Source organism: Procambarus clarkii, chromosome 38, assembly GCF_040958095.1.
Source record: "Procambarus clarkii isolate CNS0578487 chromosome 38, FALCON_Pclarkii_2.0, whole genome shotgun sequence".
Classification (NCBI taxonomy): Eukaryota; Metazoa; Arthropoda; class Malacostraca; order Decapoda; family Cambaridae; genus Procambarus; species Procambarus clarkii.
The window spans coordinates 2062981-2079125 of record NC_091187.1 but is presented as its reverse complement, the minus strand read 5'-3'; the positions used below and the strand labels follow the sequence as shown (position 1 = coordinate 2079125).

At 33.2% G+C, this 16145-nt stretch overlaps 1 protein-coding gene across 9 annotated transcripts; it reads right to left on the bottom strand.

Annotated features, from left to right (window-relative positions):
* Positions 1-270: 270 nt before the first annotated feature.
* On the bottom strand, positions 271-10114 carry LOC123748282 (uncharacterized). Of its 9 annotated transcripts, none has more exons than XM_045730485.2 (14): positions 8996-9147; positions 8092-8212; positions 7843-7914; positions 7360-7575; positions 5253-5357; positions 4744-4973; positions 4226-4404; positions 3749-3842; positions 3059-3391; positions 2781-2898; positions 2258-2349; positions 1388-1892; positions 972-1156; positions 271-702 (listed from the first exon to the last, which is right to left on the bottom strand). In XM_045730485.2, the coding sequence occupies exons 1-10, from the start codon at positions 9044-9046 to the stop codon at positions 2890-2892; spliced, it is 1410 nt and encodes a 469-aa protein (XP_045586441.2). In that variant the 5' UTR covers positions 9047-9147; the 3' UTR covers positions 271-702; positions 972-1156; positions 1388-1892; positions 2258-2349; positions 2781-2889. The 9 variants fall into 9 exon arrangements, with proteins under 9 accessions (XP_045586441.2, XP_069193745.1, XP_069193748.1 ...); XM_069337644.1 differs by having other exon boundaries at positions 1388-1555; XM_069337647.1 differs by having other exon boundaries at positions 8092-8208; positions 8996-9142.
* Between the last annotated feature and the right edge of the window lie 6031 nt (positions 10115-16145).

Below are 16145 nucleotides of genomic sequence, written 5' to 3'. Positions count from 1 at the left end.
ACACAACACTCACTTGAGTGTTTAAGGTATTTTATATTGAGAGTATGCATGCCTTTGTATTATGAAATCATATTGATGTGATGTATCATTGAGAATTGGATTTAATCAGAGGATTCAGTGGTATCCCAGGTGGCATTAATTTTCACAAAGTAGTTGCATGGTGGTCTACAGTGCTAGCTTGAGAGTACCAAGTGAGGGGTTCGAATCCTCCTCTTGGCTACCACTTTTTTTTTCCAGTGATAGTTTCAGAGGGTTGAGAAAAACACAGCATGAGGAAAATATTTTAATATAATCCAGTTTTATTGTATTAAAAGACAAAAGTATATGCATATAAAATATTAGTTTAGTTTATTTATTATGCACAACATACCCATCCTGTGAGTGGCAGTGGAAATTTTTAGAGGCACATAATGGGCTTATAAATGAACAACAAAATTCAACAAATTCAAAATTCATCATGGCCCTTGTGGATTTGTTCATTTGTATCTATTCATTTTGTAAATACATGTCTTCATCTTCATCACTTTCTAAGAGCTCCAAGAAAGGCTCATAGACCTCATTTGGCTGGTAGGAACTAAATAAATGTTTGGCTTCAGTAAGCTTGTCAGCACATTCCTTTTGACCCTGCTTGAGAAGAGCCAATAATCCACGTTTCTCTTCTTCTGACAGAATTGGGTTTTCAATGGTGTACGTGTTAGAATCCTGGAATATAATATTTAAAACATCTTAAGAGTCAAATATATACTGTACCTATTTAGTTGTACATAATGCAAATATATAAAAGTATAGATTAAGTAAAACAAAGGGATACAAATAATAATAAAAGCCATATTCTCCACTCTTGAAAATGGAAGTGTTTCATAGTTTAAATGTGAAAGGTGATGGCAATATTACTCTGACTAATTGAACACATTTAAGAGAGTTGAGTGTTTTGAAGATCTAAATTGCAAAAAGTATTTTGAATTTCTTACCTTGCAGAGACATGAAGGGAAAGAATCACATTGTAATTCTTGAATATACTCGGATAGTTTGTCCCTTTTCTTTTTGTAGTACTGTAACCATGTTATCATTTCTTGAATGGTTAGTGATTCCTCCTCTCTACATCTCTTCTGGAGCTCAAACTTTTCCACTGCACTTCTTTTTTCAGTCAGGGACACTATAATGCAAAATGAAAATACAGTATGTGATTGACAAATTATAATAATGGGAATCATTTGTGAATTAAACATCATTAAAAATTGTATCTATAAAATTTACCTTTAGAAAACAAACTCAATTTAATGGTATTGCAGTCTTTCCATATATAAAAGTAATATTAATACAAATAATATATAAATATTTGAAAATGCTGAGAAAACTAATGAATCATTGGATCTTGTGTAAATACCACTTGTGTTTTGATGAAGCAATAAATTGTGCCATGGAAGGATGCCAGTTAAAACATCTGCTTCAGACAAATCCGGATGGTTCTGATTGTAGATTTTTATGAGATCTCGTAGTTTTTTTTTCTCAACTTCATTTTTGTTTCTCAATACAGCTCTCATTTTAGATGAAACTGTAAAGTTTCAGGTTGTTATCAAATATTTGATTTGCACCAATAGTATTTTACATAGAAAAACTAATTTAACAACTGTGTACTGTATTAATGTTTAGGTTTCAGTGAACAAACAAAAAAGCAATTAATGTCTACTTGCATAAGTGGTAATCTGATTTTTGCGATGCCTTATATTCTCTCCATATGCCTCGATAGTATGCTCAATGTTATTGGCAGAGGATCTGTTATTTAAGGATCTTGCAATGATCAGTAATTCTGATCTCCATTTCTCAATAACAGATTCTGGGACATTAAGCCTGTGAATCTCATTTGAAACTGCTGCAGCTGTCTCTGTGGCCTATTTAAAAATAAATGCGATCATATTTATTGTAAAATTTATGTTCAGAGTTAAACGAAGTCTTTTGAACTATCCTTAGTGCTTTGTCAAGGTCTGAGTATGTGTTTTTCAGATTCAGACCTTGACAAAGCACCAAGGAGTGTGTGAAAGACTTGGTGTAATTCTTTACATAAATTTCCCAAATACACAAGTGGGTTTTTATCCAATTTTACTTTGTCTATGGGAAGAAAATACCATTAGTGTCTTATAATAAGATTAAAGATAAATAAAAACATGTATATACACTTGATTCATTGTATAGAACAATTGTATATTTATATATAATTCTATATTTTCATTGTATAGAACAATTCATATGTTAATACCTTTCTGAATCTGGCAACTAATGCCCGAGGCATTCCATTAATTTTTCTGTGATTCCAAAAGAGTGCCCCCTCTGTCAGTTCTTCTGTACGCTCTGTGGAAATAAATTTAGTTATGCATTGACATCTTAATACTGTGTGTCTCAAAATACTGATTGGAAAGTAAAAGGATGATGATATTGATGCTGTCTTAAGTGGAATGAATTAATTGTTATTTCAGAGGAAACAAAGAACTCAAAAATAGTGGTAGAGTAATATGATTAAAAATATCAGGATGTGAAAGAAAGCATAAAAACAGGGACAACTTGATTTTTCAAACAAGGATTATACATGTATATGTTGGTTGCATATGAGTATAATGCTACTTTATATGAGCCAAAATGCCTTTCTGCAATTTCCTATATTCTTATATTACTGTATTTTATAACATTATCTGGATATATATAACCATCAAATATTACCATTGTACTGATTTGATTGAAAGGTACAAAATTTAGAACTAGATTAAACAAAAATTAACACATACCAGCTTTAAGCATGTTCTTAGTGTTGTTGTTATATCTTGAAAGGTAGGAAAATACTTGCTCTGCCTCCTCCCCAGATGTCAGGCTACTTCCTTCTTGCCACCGCCCTCCTTACAAAACCTTTGACATAATAGCATAACGTTTGTTAAAACTACCTACTGTATTAACAATTTGCATTTAACATAGATAAATCCTTACATATAAGAGTTTAAAAGAAATTATATTTTCCAACTTACAGTAAAACGAAGTCAAAATATTATTACAGTATTAGATTATTTACCTGACAATACCAAGAATGTCCTTTGGCATGTAGGACTCCTAAAAAAGGCTTTCCTTGCCTAAGTGAGAACTTCTGTTCTCTTGATGAAATCTTTAAGGCCCATGGCCAGTATTTACAGATGATATCCTGGCATATGAAGGACACATTTTGTAAACGGTTCATTTGCAAATAGTGGGCATAACTGTAGAGCTCTCCCCGATACATATTTAATGCAGCAAGAATAATTCCATGTCGACAGGAAGCCATGCTTATGCCAGTTTCATCCAAACTTCTAAATGAAACAGGTTTATTTTTGGCAGCTTTCAATGTCGACACTCCACACATATGGCTACTCTGTTGGACAAAAGTAAAATTATATATATATATATATATATATATATATATATATATATATATATATATATATATATATATATATATATATATATATATATATATATATATATATAAATGTAATTTTTTTATGTAATATTTTTCATCATTCAATATGCATTCCATATATTTTAAAGATTTTTTTGAACATGATATAGTTAGGAACCGTCCAATTAATATACATTATTGATAATGTCTCAAGCTAATATATAAAGGTACTCTTCAAATATTGTATGGGTAAAAACCTGGTATTAGGTCTTAGGTTTCTATTTGAAAACCTATTTTTAGGCTTTCGAACAGATGTAAAAATATTCTTACTTGAGTTTTAAGGTTCTGAATAGTGGAAACGTGATCTTGAACTTCTTTGTCACAAGCGAAGATACCACCAGAATAATATGAGTTTCTGATCCCTCTGGAATGATATTAAATTAATGAATGTTCATAGTGTGAGACATTTTGATGACAGTTAAACATCATTTCACTTAAAACTAATTCAACTACCCAAGCTGGCATTCACATCATAATCCCTCCTATTCTAAATGAATGTATATAGTGAAATAAATATTTTTTAATTAGTAAAGCCTTAGTCCAAATAAAAAAATTCAACTGAAGTTGAAAGGCAAGTAATAAAGGTGTAATCAGTTAACAATTAAAAAAAAATCTGATTAAAAGTTGCATGACACTATATAAATATTATACAGTGCTGTGTTTATAGTACTACAAACATATTACTACACCTTACATTATACCTTAACAATAATGAGCAGCATTAAATATTTTAACTTGAATATTTACCTCCCAACTTTGTTGTAACGATACAGTTTCTTGTTGTCATCAATATGTACAGCCACAGGTGTTGTATCACATGCAGGGCACCCCTTGTCAAATTCTCCTTTTATTCTCCCAAGTTCATACTGATGGAAACGCCATTCAAAGAAGACTCTTTTTGTTGTATCAAAATTGATGGGACCATGCTAAGATGTAAAATGTGTGTAAGTAATTATCAAAAAGTGCCAAGCAGTGGCATGTTAAGCAACAGACTATAAATACCTGCAGGAAATGAAAATATACTTACATGAGCATTACATAAAAAGAGAAATTGTTAAAGATTGGTAATCCATTTCCATTTCTTATGATATTAGACATATATAAAATATATATTTAGAATATTCATGCTATTTATTAATTTAATAATATTTAACCCTATTTCTTAAATAATGACACTGCATTTGCTTAGTAACAAACTTAGTTTTTAAGTTTATACACCAATTTAATACTTGCACTATTAAAACAGTAATGGTATGAAAACTTACACGCCCTCGAGAAGCACCAAATAATTCCAGTGCACTAACTAATGCCTGAAGAGAAGTTCCAGGGCTGCTTCTCTTGAGAAAATGCCAGGAATCCAATAGATTTATGCTGTAGAAAGTGCTACTATTTCTTCCAGTTGAATAAAAACCAGACTGGTGCATGGCTTTCCCAAGTTCTTCATCTACATATCCGCACTTGCACCTAAATATTGGGGTATACAGATCATACCTTCCTGCCCCCCGCTCAAAAATAAAAAAAATTGAAGTAAAACAATTTTATTTGGCAAGGGATTCAAGTGTGGCTATCAATATATGTGTAAACCAACCCATAAACAAGTCTCTGTATGATTATAAATACGTATGTGATATAAATACGTCTTCATAAGTGAAGATACAGTGGTAAAGAGAGTGAAGTATAAATGGTTATATTGATGAAGACTGTAGCCTGGGTCACCTGAGCAATGCCAGCTACCAATACTAGTATCAAATAAATGTTTCTTAAAGTAACCTACCACTTAAAGTTACAAAGATGCACAAATTATTGGAGCTTAAAGTTGTGAACTTGCTCTCACTGCAGTTTGGGCAGGAATTAGGTGGATGTGCTGGTACAACAGGCTCTGGTAACAATTAAATTTACAAGATCAGCTATGCAGCAAAATAAATACATGTTTCAATCATTACATTTTAAATTACTAATAATTTTTTTAGCATTAACTGGAGTTACATGAAAGATTTATATTTAATAACAAATAAAAATTCATTTATTTAACTAAAAATCTGTAATTAATGAGGTAATCAATAATTAATGAGGAAAATGACCAATACAAAAACTACTAAAAAAATTACATGAACTAAATAAAATTTTAAAACACTGCTTGGTTCATGATAGAAATGAGAGTATAAGAAACAGACTACAGGTACATTACTTACTCCAGTGAATGACATTCCCATCTGAACACACAGTTTGTGTTGGGTCTAAAGGCTCGAAGAACCCATTTTTCCAGCAGAATCGCTGGTGGAAAGGCATTACAAAATGCTGCTGCTGATCACATTTATGACACAAAAAATGAAAGCAGTCTTCACATTTTATGCTTGCCTCACAACTTCTACATTGTACACAACATTTACCTGGTTTTCCAAAAAATAATGTAATTATGTACTTTGAATGGTAATATTGGATTTAGAAATATTGTATACCAAGTTTAAAAATGACAAACATCTAAGTGTATTTAGAGATTGACATTAATCATGCATTTCATAATTACATTGAAATTTATCCATAATTACACACTAAAGATGTTATTTACCTTTATCTGGAACACCCAACTTTGACAATGTCCAGCTAAACAACATTGACCTACGTTCTCCCCATTTAATCTCACTATTTTTTCTTCTTTTTTGCCAATCAGAAATGCTTGCTTGAGATTCATAAATTTCCTCCAGTTCTGCAGCAAGTACTTTGAAATATGGGATTCTAAATTAGTCAGGAAAATCTTCAAGAGCAAATAGATGTAATAAATAAAAGTGTATTTTATACATATTATGTAAGCATCTAGAACAACTGACAGCTTTCAGTAATGTGTTAGTTAGACTATGATATATATATATATATATATATATATATATATATATATATATATATATATATATATATATATATATATATATATATATAAATATATATATATATATATATATATATATATATATATATATATATATATATAGTAGATACTAGGTACTAAGATTATATTACATTACATAGTTCAAATAGGGACGTACCAGAATTCAATGATTTTGGTGTTTGTTCTGCAGTTGGTAAATATGTTTGAGTATATGTTGGTACACTAGTTGAGAAGTCAGAACTTTGAATGTGTGGAGGTGAAAGAGAAGCAGGCAGAAGGGCTGTTTGGCAGAAAATCAACCTTTAAGTATGGTAATTCCACAACACTTTATCTATTTTTAATTTGTAAACTATCTACATTTTTTTGCTGTCTATGACCATCGCTGCCCCTATCTCCACCGAACACCGGTGTATTTGCGGCTATGCAAGGGCAGACCAATATGGCAGCCATGGCCTAATCTGTCATAAGACACAGGGAAAGATTGCCAGATATGAAGCAGTCAATGACATTATCAAAAAAAGTTTGGCTAGTTTGGTTCAGATGTAATACAAACAAAGAGCAACGGTTTCAAGTTCAACAAACCAAAATGTAGGGCTGACAACAGGAAATTATTTTTGACCCAGAGGGTTATTAACACATGGAACTGCCTACCCACCAGAGCTGTAACTGCCAAAACTGTGCTGAATTTCTAAATATACCCAAAAAAAGATCATAAAGGCAAATGGGGGGAATTTCGACAAGCCGCGGGCTTCCTGTACTCTTCTAGGCTACTAGAGTTTGTGGCATTCAGGTAAATATCTGTTTTCAAAGGAGAAGTTGACTATAACCTTGGATTATCTATAAACAAATTTTGAATAATAAAACACCAAAAACCTAAATAATTTTAAGTCTGAGGCAAAATGAAATCTACACTAGCAATTAAACCTATCATTATACTATGATATAGGAACACACAAACATGGGTCATGGAATAAATAACTAAATAAAAAATTACCTTCTGATAAGTTTGAACGTTGTGTTTGATTGATTTCAATAATCCTGCAGTAATTTTCTCCTTTTCCTTTCTTGTTTGAAGGCTTCAGATAATTTAGGTCCTCAATATTTAAACTTCGCTTCATATATTCACTTTTTTTCTGGAGAGCCGAGTTTATTTTAAAATATTCACGATGAAGGTTCTCTTTAGCTAAAATTGCTAGTGTCTGGAGACCTTCTGTTAAAAAAATATACATTCTCAATAGGATACATTATAACTGTAGCAAGAGAAGCTACATTAAATGTTTTGATGTAATTGTCTAAACCAATAATCAAAGTGATAGAAATTATAATGGGATGATGGATTTCAAGCCAATTATGCTGAGCATAGAAAAAAAATTCTGTTGTTATTGTTAAAACAAAGACTTACTTTATTACACAAGGTTGTAAACTTTGATATTAATGTATTATAAAGGCCATAATCAAATGATTTTATAAACAATACCATCATTATTGTCTGGAGTTATTCTTGGTACATCTGGTAAGTAAAGATAGTTTTCAGGAGCCAAGAACGAATCTGCCAAAAAAATATTGGACGTTGTACATTCCAATTTGTTACAATAGCCTAGTACTGCATACTAATACAAATTAAAAAACAAATTGGAAATAATAGCTAGGCTAACCTAACACAATGACATAACATAACACATCTTTATTTGTAATTTTGTCAAAAGCTGATTAAATGTTTTTTTACCTGCTAGTATGCTGGCTGGGGTCGATCTTCCAGGCATATTTATTCTACTGACTTGTGGTCTTAATGCTGCCGCAGTAAAAGGATTTGTGACAGACATTGTACTGCTTTCTGTATCATCTACCTATTACAAATACAAATACAATTATTTATTCAGGTAAAGTACATACATACAAGGTAAGATACAAAAGTAGATGGATTTATAGATAGAGCTAGTACATACAATGCCTAAAGCCACTATTACGCAAAGTGTTTCGGGCAGGAAAAACACTAAGACTAAAACTTAATACTAAAAGAGATTAAAGTATAAATTGTGTTGAGAAAAAATAAGAAAAAAATGAAAAAAAAGGGAGGGGGGGGGATGAAACATGGCAGAAAAAAAGTAAAATACAATTTGGTCAACAAACAGCATTGTTTTAAATAGAAGAGATGGGTTGACATTTTGGGGGTGAGGTAGGTTACATTGAGTTAATTAGCTAGTACTTAGTTTTTAACTTAAACTGGTTGGGAGAGGTACAGTCTTTAACGTAATTGGGAAGGCCACATTCTAGATCCCTTGATTTGTAAAGCATTTCTAGTTTGACTAAGTCGTACTCTTGGAATATCAAATAGGTATTTGTTTCTGGTGTGGTGCTCATGGGATCTGTTACAACCTTCTAGGAAGCTTATTATAAAAAACATAATTGATAAAAACAACATGCTGCATACTAAAAACGTATTAGAATGTGTATACCAATATGCAGTAAAATATATTCTTCCTACACATAACAAGCAAAACTTTAATACTGCAAAAAGTTTTTGAAAATTATTTAACTAAACAGCAATGAAATTTTTGCATTCTTTTCAATTAGTAAAATATTACATATGAAGGAATTATTTACATAAATGCCGAGAAAACTTTACATACCATGCCCAAATCTAGGATCTTCTTCTTCTTGATAGTAGGTGCAGTTTGCATGAAGGATTTGTTCTCCCGATGACTGCAAAATCTAGGATCACGTGTGTTATTGTTTTTGAACGAATGATCACATGTTTACATTCATTGCGATGAAACTAACAACTTTTAAATATATACAGCTTTTTATATCAACTGTTTTACTTAAATTATTTTCTGTTATAGGTTCTAAATATAACTAATATTTGCTTCTTTCTTATGCCATTTGTAATTAATGTCATAAAGCTTTATCATCTGAATGCACCAAACTGTGCCTTTTCATATTTCCAAACTGAAGTCGAACACCCGAAAATGAATATTTCCATGAAAACTGAATCACGTCCTACTATTTGGAGATTTGTTAGTTCTTTTTCATACTAATATGTCTAGTTTGTGTCATATAAGTATTCATCCCGATGGTTGGTAAATATTGGATGGTTGGAAACAGAAGGATAAAAGTCAAACATCTGTTAACTTTTCTTTTAAAGTACTGTATAGCTGGAAAATATCAGGCAAACCTTCGACAATCTGCCGATTTCCTTTCCTCTTCAAGGCTACTATTGTTAGTGTCTGTCACGGTAAACCTATGTAAAATCGGAAAATTTGTTCAACAGGACCCTGCACTAGAATTGATGTTGGGAGACGCTCTGCTTCGTGGCTGATGGATTAATATTTGACTGCTAGTCAGGACTTGAGCATTGTTAATTACAGTTACACTCTGTTGGAGCACTAGACGGTCAATGGTCGTCGTTCTTCTTTATGATAGGTTCAGTTTATTGTTTAGTCACGGGAGACATCTCCCGTCAGGCAGGGTGCGATCGCACCTCCACAGATCTCCAGTATCATCTACTGATACTGGTAATGGCTCAGAGAGGGCATCCACTTACGGGCTATTCATGGCTGTGCCACCTTTTGGGTGGCTTAATCTTCATCAATCACCAATCAATCAATCTATTGTTTAGTGGCCAGTATTATTCAGTTTATTGGCCAGTGCGTTGGCATCAGTTCTCATTGACGAACGAGCAAAAATTAGAAGGATTTAAATCGTAATATAAATAGTTATCTCATTCCTTCTTTCCTTTGAATGTCAGTGACTGTGCTTCTGCTATGCTTAATTGCCTCAAAAGCGGCCAATTTTCATGATACCTTAAATTATAAAGGCAAAATTTGGGCCGAGTATACATGTATAAGCAAAATTGACTGAGTATCCGCAAAACTTAAGAAAAGAAAACAGCCCACCCGTTACATTAAAGAAAACGTATTCCTCGTTTCGGGGAGAATATTCTAGGGAGGCCAGCCGGTAACTGGAACAGCCCGGTAAGTGCATTTATGTACTAAATACGTAAGTATGAAAATGTACTTATTACACTTAGTATTAAAACGTACTGTCTATTCGGAGGATGGGTTGCCTATATATAACTCCTATTATAATATTATTTGCTTTTTCGTATAATTCTATCCAAATAGTTTGTGTGTGGCTCAGTTTTGATTCCGTCTTTGAGACTACATTTCAAATTGTCCCTTACATATATGGCTACTCCCCCTCCTCGTCTAATATATCTATGTGTGAAATAGTTTAAATCCATTTATTTGATATTCAGCTAATAGTTCTCTATTTTCTACATTCATCCACGTTTCGTTAAGTGCAATAATATCTATTTTTTCTGTGCAGACAAGAGCATTTAATTCGTTAATTTTATTTCTTAGACTTCTACTGTTAGTGTAATATACCTTAAGTGAATTGATATTTTGAGGCCCTTAAGAAGAATTCTTCTTAAATTACATCATTATGGAGTCAGAGGACAATCCCTGCAATACCTCAAATCCTACCTTACTGACAGGCTCCAGTATGTATCTGTAAATAATACAATTTCTCCCACCCTACCCATTAACATTGGTGTTCCTCAGGGCAGCACACTTGGCCCTCGCCTCTTTCTCACCTACATTAATGACCTTCCAAATTAATGACACCTCAAACCAATTCTATTTGCTGACGACACAACCTTCATTTACTCGTCCTGATCCCCTTACTCTAAATGCCACAGTAAATACTGAGCTAAATAAAGTCCATCTTTGGCTAACTGCCAACAAACTCACCCTTAACAATGACAAAACTTTCTATATTCTGTTTGGCAATAAATCCTCTAATCAAATAAATCTCAAAATAAACAATACCCAAATTTGTAACAAATTAGATGGCAAATTCCTTGGCATTCTCATTGACCACAAGCTAAATTTCCAGGGACACATTCTAAATATATAAAAAAAAGTTTAAAAAACTGTTGGCATTCTTTCTAAGATCAGATATTATGTACCCTGCCCTGTCCTGGTGACTCTCTATTATAATAATAATAATAATAATAATAATAATAATTTTTATTTAGGTAAGGTACATACATAAAGAAATTTTATAAAGTTTGTTGGCTTTATAGATAGAGCTAGTACATACAATGCCTAAAGCCACTATTACGCAAAGCGTTTCGGGCAGGAAAAACATTAAGGACTAAAGCTTAAAACTAATGGGTAAAAAGAATAAAATGTGTTGAGAACAAATAAAAATAGAAGTAAAAGAGGGGGGAACATTGTTGAAAAAGCAGCACAAATACAATTACAAATTATTACAGAAAATTACATTCAAACAGCGTTGATTTGAAAAAAAAAAAATACATGGGTTGACAACAGAGGGGTAAGGTAGGTTACAGGGAATTTATTAGGTATAGCTTCGTTTTTATCTTAAACTGGTTGAGAGAGGTACAGTCTTTAACATGGTTGGGAAGGTCATTCCACATTCTGGGCCCCTTGATTTGTAGAGCATTTCTGGTTTGATTAAGTCGTACTTTAGGAATATCAAAACTGTATTTATTTCTGGTGTGGTGCTCATGGGTTCTGTTACAACCTTCTATGAAGCTTTTGAGATCAGGATTGGCATTATAGTTTAGCGTTTTATATATGTATAATACACATGAGAGAATGTGCAGTGACTTAATGTTAATGAATATTAACATATTCAGAGATTTGAGTAGGGATACCGAGTGATGTCTGGGGCCAGAATTGGATATTGTCCTAATAGCAGCTTTGTGTTGAGTAATTAGAGGACGTAAGTGATTTTGGGTAGTAGAGCCCCAAGCACAAATACCATAGTTGAGATATGGATAGATAAGGGAGTAATAGAGAGTCACCAGGGCAGGGCGTGGTACATAATATCTGATCTTAGAAAGAATGCCCACAGTGTTTGAAACTTTTTTTGATATGTTTAGAATGTGTCCCTGGAAATTCAGCTTGTGGTCAAAGAGAATGCCAAGGAATTTGCCATCTAATTTGTTACAAATTTGGGTATTGTTTATTTTGAGATTTATTTGATTAGAGGATTTATTGCCAAACAGAATATAGAAAGTTTTGTCAATGTTAAGGGTGAGTTTGTTGGCAGTTTGCTACAGATGGACTTTATTTAGCTCATAAATAAAGAGCCCCAAGCACAAATACCATAGTTGAGATATGGATAGATAAGGGAGTAATAGAGAGTCACCAGGGCAGGGCGTGGTACATAATATCTGATCTTAGAAAGAATGCCCACAGTTTTTGAAACTTTTTTTGATATGTTTAGAATGTGTCCCTGGAAATTCAGCTTGTGGTCAAAGAGAATGCCAAGGAATTTGCCATCTAATTTGTTACAAATTTGGGTATTGTTTATTTTGAGATTTATTTGATTAGAGGATTTATTGCCAAACAGAATATAGAAAGTTTTGTCAATGTTAAGGGTGAGTTTGTTGGCAGTTTGCTACAGATGGACTTTATTTAGCTCAGTATTTACTGTGGCATTTAGAGCAAGGGGATAAGGACTGGTTTAAATGAAGGTTGTGTCGTCAGCAAATAGAATTGGTTTGAGGTGTTGGGAGGCATTTGGAAGGTCATTAATGTAGATGAGAAAGAGGAGAGGGCCAAGTATGCTGCCCTGGGGAACACCAGTGTTGATGGGTAGGGTGGGAGAAATTGTATTATTCACAGAAACACATTGGAGCCTGTCAGTAAGGTAGGATTTGAGGTATTGTAGGGAGTGTCCTCTGACACCATAATGATGTAATTTAAGAAGAAGGTTTTGGTGGTTGACAGTATCGAAAGCTTTATGCAGGTCCACAAATAACCCAACAGGGAACTCATTTTTATCAAGAGCTGTATGAGTCGAGTTAAGCATACGAATAAGTGCATCGTTAGTGCTTTTTTTGGGCCTGAAGCCATATTGGCAAGGGCTAAGTATATTGAGTTTGGCTAGATATGAGTAAAACTGCTTATAGATTAGTTTTTCAAAATTTTTTGACAAGTTTGGCAGGATTGATATAGGTCTGTAGTTGTTAACATCTGTCAGATTACCACATTTGTGGACAGGCGTTACTCTCGCTTTTTTAGAATATCTGGAAAGGTTTGGAGTTCAAGTGACTTGTTGAAGAGCAAAGCAATAGCAGGGGCTAAAGATCTGGAGGCTTTTTTCTAGATTAAAGTTGGTATCTCCTCAAGGGCACCAGACTTGGTTTTAAGGGAAAGGATTATCTCATTGACGTCAGTGGAATTAATAGGCTTTAGGTACAGAGACTGTGGATAGTTACCTGTAAGATAGTCCTTAATGTCAGTACTGGAAGATGGAATATCATTTGCAATGGATGAACCAATGGAAGAGAAGAACCTATTGAACTCAATAGCAGAATCAGAGGCAGAAAGCTGACCATCGTTATTAGACAGGAGAGTCGGTTTGTTATTTAAAGACTTCTTTGATCCCAATATTTGTGAAATTGTTCTCCAAGTTTGTTTAATGTTGCTCTTTATTTGATTAAATTTATCTTCATAGTATTTAGTTTTGGCTCGTCTAATTATCTTAGATAGCAATAATGAGTAATTCTTTGAGAATTCTTTGGAGACAATTCCTAACCTATACTTCTTCTCAAGGTCATGCTTTTTATTAATAGATTTAAGTATTCCCTTTGTAAGCCAGGGATTGTTTAGCCTTTTGGTTGTGACTTGTTTTGTAAGCATAGGACAGTGGGTATTATAAAGGCTAAGAGTTTTTTGAAGAAAAGATTGCACTGCTAGGTTGATGTCCTCTATGTTACCTAACTCGGACTCCCAGTTGACATTATCAGTAGCAGTTATAAAATTGTCTATAGCAGTTTCATTGTGTAGTCTAAAACGTATCTCTCTTGACTCAAGAGGTGGTTTGCTAATGTTAGTTAAGAGAAATGTGGGGTAATGGTCTGTAGTGCTATCGGTGATTATACCTGAAGTAAGCGGAGAGGTTATGTTTGTCCAGATGTGATCTAGAGTCGTGGCAGTGCTATCAGTGATTCTAGTAGGTCTAGTGATTAAGGGTGTGAGGAAGCAGGAATTCATACAGTTGAGGAAGCTAACAGCAGTAGGGTGTTCAGGCTCGCAGAGGTCAATATTAAAGTCCCCTGCGATAATTAGGTGGTTTTTGTTCAGTCTGTTATCAAGTATTAGATTTCTAAGGTTTGAGTTGAATTCGGACACATCAGTGTTAGGAATTCTATAAACTGCACCCACAGACAGGACAGACTCGGCACCCTTGACTCTGAAGCTGGCGAAGATATACTCCCCATAGCAGTCTCTAGTTCTAATTTCTTTTAAGCATGTTAGTTAGCATGTTAGCTAACTTAGCTAACATGTTAGCTAACTTAGCTAACATGTTAGCTAACTTAGCTAACATGTTAGCTAATTAGCATAAGCATGTTAGACTTAATCAAACTAGAAATGCTCTACAAATCAAGGGACCCAGAATGTGGAATGACCTTCCCAACCATGTTAAAGACTGTACCTCTCTCAACCAGTTTAAGATAAAAACGAAGCTATACCTAATAAATTTTCTGGAACCTACCTTACCCCTCTATTGTCAACCAATGTCTGTTTTGTTTTTAAATGGCGCTGTTTGTCGACAGAATTGTATTTGTGCTGCTTTTTCAGCCATGTTCCCTCCTTTTTTATCTCTTTTTTTTTATTTGTTCTCAACTCGTTTTATTCTTTATGCTCAATTAGTATTAAGCTTTAGTCATTTAAGTTTTTCATGCCCGAAACGCTTTGCGTAATAGTGGCTTTAGGCATTGTATGTACTAGCTCTATCTATAACTCCATCACTCTTTGTTAAATCTCTTGTATGTATGTACCTTACCTAAATAAACATTTGATTTGATTTGATTTGAGTTCTTGGTGGTAGTAAAGAGCAGTGCCACAGCCTCTCTGAAGTTGACGACAGTTGTGAATTGCTGAGTAGTTAGGCATCTTAAAGAGTTGAGTACGTAGTATCCTCTTTCAACCATGTTTCAGTAAGTATAATAAAAGAGAATTTGTTGTCAATAGCTTCAATCAAGGCACTAACATCATTGAAGTGTTTACCTAGGGATCTAACGTTCAAATTGATTACAGAGATATTGTGATTATGAGTTAATACATTGTTTTACATCATGTGCTGCAAAATATCTGCAATTTAGATCATTAAAGTGATTATTGTCATAGATAGTAGATAAGAGGTTAAGTTCTGTGTCTATACTTGACTGCATAAAAAAAAGCTGATTGCAGGAAAAACAAGGAAAGAAAGGCAAATTACAAGGTAGAAATAAGCTATAAAATAGGGAAAAAAATGTACACAATACTGTACAAAACAAACACAAAAGGGGCTTACAGGGGTACAATAGAGTAAGGGAGTATGGCTAGGCTAGGCAACCTAGGTAATAAATGAGATTACAGAAAAAACATGTAAACATGGACTATACAAAACATAAGATATAGACATACAAAACAAAAATATAAACAAGACTAAGCAATACAAAAACAAATTGAGCAAAAATGAAAAATGAGGTAGATTGCTTACAAGTACTCTCAGGTACACTGTAAGTAACAATAGATAGATAATATATATCAATATAGATAAGAATGTCACGATACAATAAGATAAGCAATTACAGGAACAGATGAAAACAAATCTACTGTAAAATAGAACGTAATTATAGCAAAACACAACAATATAATAATATAACAATACAATACGAGCTTACAAAGTATTGAGTCTGCTAAATTAGAGAATAATTATGGCAAAACACAACAATAAATGCAGGTAAACAAA